General features: G+C 49.4%; 1 protein-coding gene across 1 annotated transcript; it reads left to right on the top strand.

The window, feature by feature from the left end:
- The first annotated feature begins 6,844 nt into the window (after positions 1-6,844).
- RNF186 (ring finger protein 186) lies at positions 6,845-7,975 on the top strand. Its single transcript, XM_067711690.1, has one exon. It carries the CDS (start codon positions 7,006-7,008, stop codon positions 7,684-7,686), a length of 681 nt encoding a protein of 226 aa, XP_067567791.1. The 5' UTR covers positions 6,845-7,005; the 3' UTR covers positions 7,687-7,975.
- The last annotated feature ends 6,768 nt before the right edge of the window (positions 7,976-14,743 follow it).

Here is a 14,743-nt window from a genome sequence, read left to right as displayed (position 1 = left end):
TGAGAGCATCATTCTTAGTGGCTGACCACGTCGCTAAAGCTAAGAAGCCCTTTACTGCTGGTGAAGAGCTGAGCCTGCCCGCTGCTAAGGACCTTTGTCATGAACTTTTAGGAGAGGATGCAGTTCAAAATGTGGCACGTGTTCCTCTTTCGGCTAGCACCATAACTAGACAAATTGATGAAATAGCTGAAGATACTGAGGCACAACTGGTAGAGAAGATTAATGAGTCACCATGGTACGCAACCCAGGTTGACAAGTCTACCGATGTTGACAACAAGGCAACAATGCTTGTTTTTATGCGATACGTTTTTCGGGAGGATGTGCGTGAGCATTTGTTGTGTGCACTTTTGTTGCCAACCAACACCACAGCTGCAGAACCATTCAAGTCTTTGAATGACTACATATCAGGAGAACTGAACTGGTCATTTTGTGTCAGTATATGCACGGATGAAGCAGCTGCCGTGACTGGACGGCTTTCTGGTTTCACTACTCGGTTCAAAGAGGTCGCTTCTGAATGTGAGTCTATGCACTGCGTCATCCACAGAGAAATGCTGGCTAGCCGAAAAATGTCACCTGAACTTAACGATGTTTTGCAGGATGTGATTAAAATTATCAGCCACATTAAAGTATGCCCTTAACTCACGTCTGTTTGTGCAGCTCTGTGAGGAGATGGACGCAGAGTACACACGTCTTCTCTCATACACAGAAGTGAGATGGCTTTCCAAAGGTAGATCACTGGCCAGAGTTTTTGAGTTACGAGAGCTGCTCCAGAGATTTCTTTTAGAAAGACAGTCACCTCTGGTAGCACATTTCAGTGACACAGAATAGGTCGCAAAACTTGCTTACTTGTGTGACGTATTCAACCTGCTCAACGAACTCAATCTGTCACTTCAGGGAGAACGACAACTGTGTTCAAGTCCGCAGATAAAGTGGCTGCATTCAAAGCCAAACTGGAATTATGGGGGCGACGAGTGAACATTGGGATTTTTGACATGCTTCAAACATTAGCAGAGATTTTGAAAGAGACTGAGCCAGGGCCTTCTTTCTCCCAGCTGGTGCGTGATCACCTATCTCAGCTTTCTAAAGAGTTTGAGCATTACTTCCCAACCACAAAAGACCCCCGAACTGGGAAGGAATGGATCCACAACCCATTTGTGAATAAGCCAGGTGAATCGACTTTGTCCGTGCTGGAAGAGGATCAACTGCTTGAGATCGCAAATGACGGTGGCCTTAAAAGTATGTTTGAGACTTCAGTCTCCATACGTTCTGGATTAAAGTCAAGGTGGAATAGCCTGAGATTGCCACAGAAGCACTGAGAAGCCTGCTTCCATTTCCAACGTCCTGTCTTTGTGAAGCAGGGTTTTCTGCAGTGATGGCAACGGAAACGAGATTACGGAGTAGATGGACAGAAGCAACACACGTCAGGTGTCACTGTCTCCCATCACCCCCAGATGGGACCATCTAGTTGCAGGAAAAGGAGCCCAGGGCTCCCACTGATTCTGCTTTATGGTGAGTTGTATAATTATTTCATTATACATTACACATAATAATAATAGAAATAAAGTGCACAACAAATGTAATACGCTTGAATCATCGCGAAACCATCTCCCACCCACCCTGGTCTGTGGAAAAATTGGCTTCCACGAAACCGGTCCCTGGTGCCAAAAAGGTTAGGGAGCGCTCGTTTAAGGCAATGGAGTCTGACAGGGGCCAGACTCGAGGTCTCCCGATATTCTCATGGTGAGATGAAAATGCCTCTTCCACCAGCTCCTCTTCCAGGACTCACATTCTTAGTCCAAACAACTAGAGAACGTACAAAACAGGTTAAGAGGGTGAGGATGAAAATTTCTCACAACCTGTGAGATGCTCTGTCTCCACTAAGGGGGCCAGGTGCGCTCCCTGGGACCTGGGCCAGCGGCAAAGGTGGGGGTCCCTATGCTTAGCTGCATGGAATTGAGGGGGCAGTTAAGGGAATGCAGACTCAAAGACATGCCAGATGTTTCCAAGGAGATATTCGGGGGGGGGGGGTCAAGGGAGAATTCCAAGTTGAAGGGTTAACTAGAGCTAGCCAGAGAGATGGGGGGGGAGGGACAGGAAAGGAAGTTTAGAGCTGGCAGTGAGAAATGGGTCTAGACTGTAGAATCATTCCAAATTTAAAGAAAATGTGGTCTTAGGAGATCACTGTCTGACTTCTGTAATCCAGGCGTAGACGCATTTTGATAATTCTGAGTCAGACGGAAGTGGTCTTACCTATTGCTCATCAGCTGATGGTTCCAACCTTCATGGCTTAAGTCAGGTTCATAAACAACTCAGCATAGATCCAAGTTTAGGACCTGAACCAGCAGATGCTCCTCAGCCAAAAAGGCAGATCAAGAAGATATCGTAGGGGCTTCCCTGGTGGCGCAGTGGTTGAGAGTCCGCCTGCCGACGCAGGCGACGCGGGTTCGTGCCCCGGTCCGGGAAGATCCCACATGCCGCGGAGCGGCTGGGCCCGTGAGCCATGGCCGCTGAGCCTGCGCGTCCGGAGCCTGTGCTCCGCGACGGGAGAGGCCACAACAGTGAGAAGCCCGCATACCGCAGAAAAAAAAAAAAAAAAAGCAGAGGGGGAAAACGCTATTTCCAACCTCCCACAGTTGATACCTGAAGCCTTCACTTTCTTGCATGGTCTCTCCCTCTCCATCCTTATCTTCACTCTCCTGTTATTGTCGTTTTGGTTCCAAGTCCTGCCCCTCCATCTCCCCCACCCATCCACCCTCAGACACACTGACGCTTTGAGAGGGGTGGAGGCATAGCCGGCTGGGCTCCGAGGAGCACAGAGGCAGGCATTCTGGGAGAAGAGTCTGAGCTAAGACACCAGCCAGCCTGGGGTGGGGAGGGGAATGAGGCTGATGGGGTGTTTGCTGGGACATGGCTCTCTGGGGCCACTGGGGTGTGGAGCGAGGGTGGGCTGGTCAAGATCAGAGGCCAGGCAAGGATCAGGCAGCTTGACTCATGACAACACCGCCCTCTCGCGCCTTTGCTAGTGAACTTGATACAGGGCCTAAAGCTCACATCAGAAATGTCTTTGTAGGGTGAGGGTCTGTGACGACCTGCAAAGTGGGGTTTCCAAGGTGGTCCATCAGGAGACCTGAGTCTGGTTTCCCCACTCACAGGAGGCTATGAAATTCTAACCTCACTGAGGCTGTGCTTTTCAGATTCCTTACAACCCAGGGGCTGTGTGAAGCCACAGGATGGAAGAAACTGCATTTCAAAGGGGAAAAAAAAAAGTTTTACTGAGAATTAATGAATTCGCATTTGTATAGCAATTTAAAAATTATGTTTTATTTGAAGATTTGGAAGGACTCAATTTTCTAATTGTAATATTACTGCAAGTACACATGTAACACGGAGTAGAATAAAAAACCTAGATGAATTGAACATTTTGAAGGCTCCAGAGACATTTTTTCCTTCCCCTGGGATAGATCTGCTTCAGGCTATGCTTCAGATCCTGCCCACTTTCACTTCTCTTTAAGAAGCACTGGCTGGGAACTTCCCTCGTGGCGCAGTGGTTAAGAATCCACCTGCCAACGCAGGGGACAGGGGTTTGATCCCTGGTCCGGGAAGATCCCACACGCCGCAGAGCAACTAAGCCCGTACGCCACAACTACTGAAGCCCGTGCGCCTAGAGCCCGTGCTCCACGACAAGAAAAGCCACTGCAGTGAGAAGCCTGCACACTGCAACGAAGAGTAGCCCCAGCTCACCGCAACCAGAGAAAGCCCGCACATAGCAAAGAAGACCCAACACAGCCAAAAATAAATAAAATTAAATTAATGAATTTTTAAAAAAGAAGAAGAAGCACTGGCTAAACAGATCACCCAAGTGTCTTACCTCTGTGTCCCTGGGTGCGGTCAATCACACTGAGGTCAGTTAGATGGCAAGGTGTATAAATTACTGTCTCCCCTGGGCAGGGTTTGATGGAGGCGGGAAGGGGTGTTTAAGTAATCTCCCACAATTTCCTACAGTGTTACTGTCTCCATTTTATCAAAATGAGAAACTGAGCTTCGATGAAGTTGGAAAGACTTGCCGAAGGCCACGCAGCTGGCAAAGTGACAAGAGCTGGCTGTCTAAGTATAAAGCCAGTGCAATTGATGTTTAAGCCAAGGTACCTTTAAGAAACAAAGTAGCTCCCAAGCCCAGGTGGTAGGATGGGGGCAACGTGAAGGAACGTGCTGTTAAATGCTGTCATTTCTCAGAAAACAGAAGTTTTTCAAAGGAACTTTCACGTTCTCCTTTATTTATTTCTGTAATATTTGGGTTGTTATAACCAATATATATTTTCTTCATGGTGGTTGCCCCTCAACATCAAAAAGTTATTTAGACACTAACCCCAAATAACTTCCCTTGGTCTGATTACAACCTCATCCAGCTACCTTCCTAATTATTTGGCTTCCAGTAGAGCGGGCTAGCAGAGAGGGGGTCAATGGCCAAGCTGACCAAACTGTGTTGCCCACCTGATTTTCTATTTCTCATTATAAATGAATGCAGCTCAACAAATTTTTTCTTCTCCTATCTCAACCCTTCCTTGGGTCTAGCAAACAGAAAGGAGCATTACATAATGCGGGTCAAAGCAGGAAGGAGACACAAAGTCTCTTTCGGCATAGTAACCCACAGGTGTTAGTTCTCCCTTGGCCATGTACAGCTCGATTGTCTTGTGTCAGGTAGCAATTAAAGGCTTCTTTTCTTCATCTATTGCTGCATTACTCAGATGTCTTTCCCTTGCAAGGGACAGAAATCCAACTCAAGCTGACTTAAGAATAAAAATCAGAGTAAATTTTATTGGTTATTATAACTAAAAAACTCCAAAGAGCTCTGACTTCAGGTATGGCTGGATCAAGGCATTCAATGTCATCAGGCCTTTTTCTGACTCTTTTCTCATCTTTCTTTTGTGTCACATAGTGTGTTCCTGGCACTTCCAGGGTTCCATCCTCTAGCTTGGAAACCCAGCAGTAAGAGAAACTTGTGAGCCGTTCCAACAGAACTCCCAGAATTGAATCTCATTGGTTTGGCTTAGATCACATACCCGTGTCTGAACCAATTCTTTTAGCCAGTGGGGTGGAATATGCTGATTCGTCTGCCCTGAATTACATCGCCTCTCTCCTCCCACAGAGCTTCGAACCACACACAATGACAGTGGAGAGCAGTGGTTGCCCAAAAGGAAAACAGGCCACTGTAGAAGGAGAGATGGATGCTGGGCTTGGGGAGAAAACAGATGCCCAGTGCTAGACCTGAGGCACCTTTCAGCTTGATCTGGGGGAGAACAGAATAGAAAGAAATAAGTGATTGTCAGGCTGATGGCTGAGGAGGAGAAGAGATGTGATGGCGAGGGTAGAGGGTGGAGAATTCGATTTCAGAGACAGGGGACCCAGGGGGAGGGTGAAGCAAGAGAGCAGAGCCTGTCCCTTAGGGCGGAGGAAAGCACTGGGTCAGAAGAGCTGGACTCTGTGGACCTCAGCTGGTGACAGAAGCTGCAAAGGACGGTGCAGCTCGTCCTTCTGGATTCGGCGTGACGTAGGTGAGGCATTACTTTGAGGAGGTGGATTGCACCACCCCACCCCCTGACGTTCAGGGCAAAGTGAGGAAATCGCCTTTTCTTTTTTAATTTTAAATTTGCTATTAAAGCATGGTTGATTTACAATGTCTTGTTAGTCTCTGGTGTACAGCAAAGTGATTCAGTTATACATATATATTTTTTTCCTTTTTCCTATTCTTTTCCATTATGGGAATCACGTTTTCTTAACTGCATGCTATGTATGTCTTTCAGTCCCACATGAGTCCTGTTAGCTTGAGTCAGCTGCCTGAAGGCCAACTGCCTCTACACCAAAGGGCGAGATTGAGTTCCTGGACGCAAGAGGCTGGGAACCTGACCTTGGACGCTGGTAGATTCCACGGGGTCCTGGCCCCATGAAAGGCCCCTTGACAGGCAGCTGGCAGGCCTGCCCTGACCACACCCTGCCTTTGCTTCCAGACCTCGGCAGCGCCTTCCTTACAGGGCTGTGCCAGGATGCAGGGAGATGGCAGGTGAAGATTCTGTCTTGAGGCTCGGCTCCAAGCAGGCCCAAACAGACAGCAGCTGTTTTTATTACTACTGGCTCTGCAGTGTGCCCGGCACACAACAAATTGTACCTGTTAGTAGGAATGTGAAGCGCACAGCTGGATAGGGATGAGATGCTTGGGAACCGGTAACGGTTAATACAATTATTGTGACTGTAAAGGAACAGACGGCAGTAGCAGGTGATACATACCTGTATCACTGTTTCGGTTTTACTGTTTGGCTGGACTTTTTCTCCCCTGCTACTCAGAATACTTTCCCCATCACTTCTTTCTCCTTCACAGGGCCACCTGCTTGCACACATTCTCAAAGCACGAATAAACTTTTTCCCGCTGATCCTGACATCCAAAACCTTTTGGGAAACACCCATGGCCGTGTTTCTCAAAGTGAGGTCCCCCTGGTCCACCTGGGTTAGAATCATCGTGATGTTTGTTAACTGAGCAGATTCTAAGATTCCCATCCAGACCTTGCTGAATCTCAGTCTCTGGGTTTGGGACCTAGAAACCTGCATTTTAAAAGGCTCCTGGGGTGGGGGGCAGGGGGTGGTGGTGGTGATTCTAATGTACCCTGAAGCCATAATCCCGCGGGCACTCATGGGGCACCAGGTGCCACAGGAAAATCCTGACTCACGCACTGACCCTGCCCCCTTGGCCCTTCCAGGCCCTCAAGTTACTGATTAACCCCAGGTTTCAAGGAAAGAAATAATAATAACTGAAGGGACAACGTGAGCCGAGAAACAAGCTGAGCAGCCCCGGGAGAGCAGTGCTAGACGGCTGATGACGACGAGAAGGAAACAGAGGCTTGAGCAGCCCAGCCTGAGGTCAGACCACATCCAGGTCCCAGTGACACCGGCTGACACTTCCCTGTCGATGCCCAGGTCCTGAGCTGCCACGTCCCAGTGGCTCCTGTGCCCAGAATGGCCTGCCCTGAGCTCCTGCAGCAGCCCCAGCTTACGTCCAAAGAAGCCACCGCCTCTGACACCGCGGGCCCTGCTGGGGGCCATCGCGGCTCCGTGGATAGCAACCTGGAGTGCCTGGTGTGCCGGGAGTCCTATAGCCGTGCCCGGCTGCCCAAGCTGCTGGGCTGCCAGCATACCTTCTGTGCCGTCTGCCTGAAGCTGCTGCTGTGCGTGCAGGACGACACCTGGTCCATCACCTGCCCACTGTGCCGCAAGGTCACTGCCGTCCCCGGGGGCCTCATCTGCAGCCTGCGTGACCAGGAGGCCGTGCTGGGGCAGCTGGCCCAGCCGGGCCCGGAGGTGCAGCTCTGTCCTCAGGGACTGGTGAATCCTGCTACCCTGAGAGCAGGGCATCCCAGCTTAGCCGGAGAGGATGAACAGGACGCGGAGAGTGCCAACTGCGTGGCAGCGCGGCGCCTGGCGGCACACCTGTTCCTACTGGTCCTGCTCCTCGTCCTCATCCTGCCCTTCATCTACCCGGGCATCATCTGGTGGATGCTCACCTTCATCGTCGCACTGGCCCTGCTGTTGTCCATGCTTTTCTGCTGTCGCCGCAGCAGCCAGGCCGGCTACTGGTCCTCCCCCAGGACTCTCTTCTGCAGAGAGCAGAAACCCAGCGAGATCTCTTCCATCGCCTGAGAGCGCTCCGACCAGGCAGTGTTTGGGGACTTCTGTCTCTGCGGCCCGTTTACTGTCACAGTGAACAGGGTAAGGGGCTCTGCATCAGACTGGCTCCCTTGGGACAGTAAACGCCAGCTGGACCTGCAAGCCAAAGCCAGAATGGCAGTCTTGGGTCAAGAACCGTGTGTTTGGACGATAGACTTACACCTGCTCAGGGAACAGCATAGCTAAACTGTTCGGGAACGGGGAAGAGGCACAGAGTACTTGAATGCTACAGGGGTGGGGGGACCTTCTGTTCCGCTTATTCCAATGCTCCCGTTTTTCCTTCTATACCTTGATAAAAGTATTACAAATATTGACGTTATCGCACAACAAATAGAACTGGAACTCCTTTTTCTGCAGTTTATGTATCTGGTTGTTTCTTGCTTGCTTTCGGTTTGGTTTTGTGTGTTTGGGGTCGTTTGTTTCTATTTCTGGCTGTGACACATTTTCCCTCTGGGGAAGTCAGAGCCCACAGGAAGTCCTCCTGTGCTCCCCCGGATGTTGTCCATCTCGTGCCCATCCCACCTCACCAAAGGTCCTGGGGGTTCGGGTCTCCCATTGAGCTGCCCCCAGGAATGGAGAGGGAGAACTTGTGTGGAGGAGTGGGTCTTCTGCTGCTGCCAGGGGATGCCCACATTTGGTTGGCAGAGTTGGGGAGGGTTGGAGAAGACACAGGTGGGTCTGGGAATTGCTCTCAGCAGCTCCACCAGGATTTCTCAGTTCCATGTCAGCAGGCCCTAACTTAACAGAGAATCACAGCGTTACAAGAACTACCCCCAACCCCCCACAGCGGGTCCAGCTGCCCACTGGATGCCCACGATCCCACACTCTAGAACGAAATCTTTATGGGCATTGTTTCTTTCTTACCACCTCCCGATGCCCATTTGAGCTTTTGTCATAAAGATAAGAGGCCCCATAAATGAAACAGTCCTCTCCAGTAACCCCACATTTCCTGCCTCTCCCTGAGAGTCACAGCCATCTGAAAGGCTTTTGTGTCTTTTCTCCACCGTTTCTGCTCCATAACAGAGAGGAGACTTCTGCCAGAGTCAGGCGTCAGCCATGGGGGGACCCATCAGGGTGCAGGGGAGTAAAAGACAGGAGATGTCACATTATTTCCTTCCAAAGACCCTGTAACTGGGAAGCAGACTTGAAACCTCAGAAGGGTTCGTTGAGTACAATCCATGGTCCCTCCTTGCCCGCCTTTCCTCCTGATAGGATGACAGTTGCAGGCTGGACGTGAAGTTCGCGGTGACGGTCCCTTTGTCAGGGAGGGATGAGAGAACACCGCCACTGCAGCGCGTGGAGGGGGCTGGGGGGGGGGGGGCGTGCAGGTTGGCCCCGGCCCAGCCGTTGCGTGTGTGTTGTTGAACAGGGCCTTCTGGCTCTCTGAGCTTCACTTCCCCAGAATGAGCCAGTAGCACTGGATTATTCCTAAGTCCCCTGAAGCCCAGAAGCTGAGGATGCTGTTGGGCTCCCAGATAATGAAAGTGGGGTCACATCCCCTGTGGAGTCACACCCAGAAAAGTCAAAATGTAAGTCTGTATGCAATTAGCTGTTCTTGCAGTCTGCACACACACAAAAAATCTTCCTTTTTCTTATAAGGTACCTTCAGGGCACACTGTGACACCCATGCTGTTGGCCTTATTAACTCCTGATGCTGGGAAAGAGTGTGGGTGAGTGCGTGTGGGTGTACATGTGCCCATGCTTTTAAGCCAACGCCAAGCGGGCCTGGAGGACACCCTGTCTCCATAGGATGGATAAATGACAAGAATTGTTTGGCATTTCCAGAGCTGGCCTCGGGCATGTGCAGTTTGGGATGGTTGCCCGTAGGAGAAGGAAAGAACATCCTTTCCTCACTCACCTCCACTCCCATTCCATCTCATTCTTGGACCCTCCACCAAGAAGAAAACCTCCACCAAGGTTTCAGTTGCTAATGACAACACCATTTCTACCAAAGTAACGGTGGGCTCATGTTTACGGAGTGCTTACTGTGCACCCAGCACTGCATTAACAGCTTTATGTCCATTATCTAGCTGAATCTTCATAACAGCTTTATGAAGAAGAAACCATCTTGCCGATGAGGATACTGAGGATCAGAGAGGTCAATTCATCTGCCTGAGGTTGCACAGCCAGCCACTGCCAGAGCCCCCTAGGAAATCAACCCATTGTTCTTTCTGCTCCCACATGTTTCCTCCTTTGTGTGCAGTTTCAAAACAACCAGGAAGCTGGTCACTGCTTGTGGGCTTGCGAGAGAGAATAGGAAACTAATCACAGGAGCCTCCAAATTCCAGTAGTCAGGTGCTCAGAGAAGCCCGAGAATTCTGGAATCTATTGTCTATGCTAAAGAGAAAGAAAAGAGAATGATAAAAGTGGGATGGCTTTCCTGACTTTTACCACCAAGTGCCAGCCTCCCCTGAAGGGAGCTGTGTTAGCACATGACCAACGTGCCCTCCATCCCCATGGGCAAAGATGTCTCGACACTTCTGTCCCATTGTCCTGAAGCCCAGCTGGTCCCTGAGTACTGTTGGCCCCTGGCAGTGTTGGGGCAGAGAGCACCAGGGGCTAATTTCAGCCCAGGCTGCCCTGGAGAGGAACAGAGGAAACAGGCAGTGCTGCAAAAGGGTGTAAGTGGAAGAAATCGGAGGGGCAGGCCAAGGCTCAAAGGCAGGCTCTGACCCAGTGTGTGGCCAATAGGAGTAACAGAACTTCTCTGAGCCATGGTGTGCCCACCTGTAACGCAGCGTGTGTGGAGGATGCCACACACCTCCCAGGGCCTCCGTGGGGATTCAAAGTGCTGCTGAATGAGAATTCCGTGTCCTAACAGTCTGCCTTTACCATCAGACATTGACCCCTGGGGGTGAACGGGTTCCACGGGGCCTGTCCGGTGTGATAGAGCAGGGGGCCAGCCTTGGTGATGGGGTAGAGAAGCCAGTCCGGAGTAGGTGTTGTCCAGGACAGGCCGATCTGGTGGAGAACCTTGTGCTTAGGTCCTAAGGATGGAGAGGAATTACAGGGGGAGGCCACGTTTCATCCCCATCAGCCCCATCACCCTATTCTGTGACCTGGAAGTCAGACATACCTGGCTTGAATTCCAGCTTCACTGCTTAGAAGTCACCTCGCCTCTCTGAGTCTCAGATTCCTTATCCATGAAACAGGTTATATACCTATTTCACAGGGTTGTGGGGGAATTAGCAAAATAAGCCATGGTTGAGCATTGAGGACTGCAAGGAAGTAAAGAAGGAAGGGAGAAGACAAGGAGAGATGGGCTGAGTTCTAGAAAGCCCCAACAGGAATGATGAGAACAGACTCGTCTTATTTTATTCAGTCTTATTAATAAGGAAATATATTAAAACCCAGGCACTAGAATTTACCTCCCCCATTAACCAGCCTCAATGGCAGCAACATCTTCATTAATATAAGAAAACAATCATCGCTAACATGGTTTGAATGCACCACGCAAAGTGTATTACATATGTTATTACATCTGCTAGAACGTAGATGCTATTATCAATTACCCTCAAATTACCAACAGGGATGCTGAGGCAAAGAGAAGTTAAGTAACTTTGCTCAAGATCACACAATGAGGTGATGGTGAGGCCAAGACCAGGTCCAGCTCCAGAGTTTAGGCTTTGAGTCACTTTGCTGTATCAGATGAAACATTCCCAGCACACTGTAAGCACGCGAGGTATGTGGGCCCCTGGCCCCAAGGGTGAAAAACTAAGAAGAGACGGCATCCCCTCTTTGGATGGGGGACTCAAGGGTAGAAGTTTGTGGAGGTCACCTGTCCCGTTACCCACAGCCGTGTTCTCGTCTCCCTAAAGCACCTGTTCATTATTGGAAGCCCTTTTCAAATGACTGGAGGAAGTCTTGCAGTCTTTTCTGGAACAATGAATTCTCTGTGGCGATGGAAAACATTTCCGAGGATGAAGGACATTCCCACAATCTCTCAGGCTATGGGAACAGCATAGAGCATAGTCAAAGAGAGGTGAGATCCAAGCTCTTGAATCTGCCTGGAGCTATTCATACGAACTTTATATTCTTGTCCAAAAACCTCGAAGTTACTTTTTTTAAGGCAGAATATTTCCTGGGTCAGTAGAGAACTCTCTGAAGAATGCAGGACACCATGGAAGCTAAGATCCATCTGAGCATTTATTCAACAAATATTTATTCAAGGTCTTCTCTGTGCCAGGTACTGAGCAAGACATTTCATCTTATTTGATAAGGAATTTTGATGAAAAAGGAAAACTAATAAGTGCAAAGTTGAATTGTGTCCCCCCTCCCCCCAAAATATATGTTGAAGTCCTAACCCCCACTACCTCAGAATGTGACCTTATTTGGAAATAGGGTTTTTACAGAGATAATCAAGTTAAAATGAGGTCATTGGGGTGGGTCCTAATCCAGTATGACTGGCATTCTTATAAAAAGGGGGAAATTGGACGTAGAGACAGACATACAAAGAAGAAAGACAATATGAAGATACACAGGAAGAAGACAGCCATGTGAAGGTGAAGGCTGAGACAAGGGTTATGTTCCTATAAGCCAAGGAATGCCAAAGATGGCCAGGAAATGACCAGAAGCCAGGAGAGAGGCCCGGAAGAGATTCTCAGAGCTCTCATCAGGAACCAATCCTACCAACGCCTTGATCTTGGACTTGTAGCCTGCAGAACTCTGTGAGACAATAAGTTTCTATTGTTTAAGCAACCAGGTATTGTGGCATCTTGGTATGGCAGCCCTAGGAACCAATACAGCATCTATCCTGTGCCTGTGCTTGCAACAGGCCCCTTAGCTGGGCTGCTTCAAGTTCAGCTAAATAACTTGCCCAGAGTCATACGGCACATACATAGAAATGTCAGGCTCAAAATAAGCCATGCAGAGAGAACATGAGATGGAAATGGAGAGAAACAGTCTGAATGAAGCCCCATACCTTAGTTTCATCGTTGCCAAGACCATCGTTGCCAATCAAGTCTGATTGATTCCCAAGATTCATTCCTCACCCCCATTGTGTAGATAGGAAATCGAGGCTCAGAGAAGCCCTGTGATTTCCCCCCAGACAGAGCCCAATATGTCAGAGATGGAGTTGGAATCAGAGCCCACAGTTCCTAAATTATCCTTAATCTTAGCAACAACCATATGAGAATTACTGAGTTATTGTCCCCATTTCACAGATTAAAGAGTTAGAACCCAAGTCATTAAGACACCTGACCTTCAGGTCACAAGCGAGTAAGTGAGATACTAGAATTTGAACCTACTGTTTGACTCTAAAGCTATGTCTGCACTTCCCACTGCCCCACACTGCTTCTTAGCACCCTGTCTGCATTGAGAAGCAGGAAAGCGTATCTTTCAGGATGCTTGAGGAACCCACCATAAGAGCCTGTACGCTCAAAGAGGGCAGGACCAAAGTGGACCTTCGTCTTGTTTCCTTTGACTGTCTTATATTCAACTGAGCCCCCCTTGTTCCCCCACCTCCCTTACTAAGGAAACTGCCCTGTAGCTCATCTTGCCCAAGGGGGAGTTCCACCAGCAACCACTACACCAGTTGGGGCGCTTGGTCCTTCCTCTACCCACCTCCCGTTTCACCTGAAGCAGTCACATGATATATGTCATATGATCTTTTCCAGAACTGGAATCTGGAGCTAGGGATGAAGAAGAGATGAGTGTTTAAAGTGGCAGCAACATGGGACTTCCCTGGTGGTCTAGTGGCTAAGACTTCATGCTCCCAATGCAGGGGGCCCAGGTTCGACCCCTGATCAGGGAACTAGATCCCACATGCCTCAACTAAAAGATCCCGCATGCCACAATGAAGATCCCAGCCCGCATGCTTCAACCAAGAACCGACGCAGCCAAATAAATAAATAAATACATCGTTTTTACATTTAAAATAAATAAAGTGGCAGCAACAGAGCAGATGGTCCCCATAGCTTCTGGTCCTTGAGGGTCAGTAAACCCTCAGGTTCCTTCCCCACAATTATTATTTTTTTCTTTAGATAGCCAGAATCAGTTTCTGTTGCTTGCAACCAACATTCGTGACCTAATACAGGAGCTGTCCACGCTCCTGCTTGCTGAAAAATCCCACCATGAACTTCAGCCCCTCCCAAGCCTGGGAAAGGAAAGCTGCAATGCCACAGGCCAGGTAGCGGAAGCCCTCTGGTACCCCCACCCTCAGCCCTCCTGAGAGCCAGCCTGACCTCGTGGCGAGGCTGCCCTGATATCAGGCCCAGGAGAACGGTGCCCAGGTCAGCTCTGCTCAGACGTGGGGTCAGATGGGAAAACACGGCATTGGATCTCAGGCCAGCCACTTTGGGAGGAGGCTGGTCTCTGGTCTATGGGCCTCAGAATCCCCAGAAGAAACAAGCTCTAGTAGACAATCAGCCAGAGGTCCTTCACTGGAGTCAGATTGCAAAAGAAAACAGCCTGCAAAGTAGCTGTGGGTGCAGCAGTTCCAAAACAACTGCAGCAATCATCCTGGCTAACGTTTATCAAGTGCTCACTACATTCAGGCCGCTGTTCTCAGAGCTTCCTTAACCTTTTTGTTCTTCACAACAGCCCTGTTATTCTTTATGCTAGACATTTGACGCGTCATCTCAGTGAATTGACACAGAGCTCCTATTTAGGTAGGCGGCTGAGGCAGAGAGAAGGTAAGGAACTTGCTTAAGTGGCAGAGCTAGGGTTTGAACGCAGACGGTCTAATCCAGCTCCGCCTCATTCAGTCCCTGCATTTACCATCCCCCTCCTACCCTCACCTCTCTCCCTTGCTTCCTCACCTTCCCTGCCCCAATCAAAATGTACCAAAAGAAAAGAAGGAAGAAAAAGAAAAAAAAGAAAAGAAGGGCCCTCAGTAACAGACACACCTGGGTTCAAAACCAAGTCCCTCCATTTATTCTCTGTGTGACCTTGGGTGTGATACCTGCCTTCCCTGAACTTAGTTTCCTTGTTTGGAAATGCAAGCTAATCAAACCTACCTGAGGGAAGTTCTGTGACAATTCAATGAGATAATGCGCAAAACACGTGGCACAGTTCCCGACATAGAGTAGGT

This window comes from Pseudorca crassidens, chromosome 2 (genome assembly GCF_039906515.1).
Source record: "Pseudorca crassidens isolate mPseCra1 chromosome 2, mPseCra1.hap1, whole genome shotgun sequence".
In the NCBI taxonomy this organism is placed as follows: Eukaryota; Metazoa; Chordata; class Mammalia; order Artiodactyla; family Delphinidae; genus Pseudorca; species Pseudorca crassidens.
Note: the sequence above shows the minus strand (reverse complement) of the source record. Positions and strands in the feature narration are given on the sequence as shown.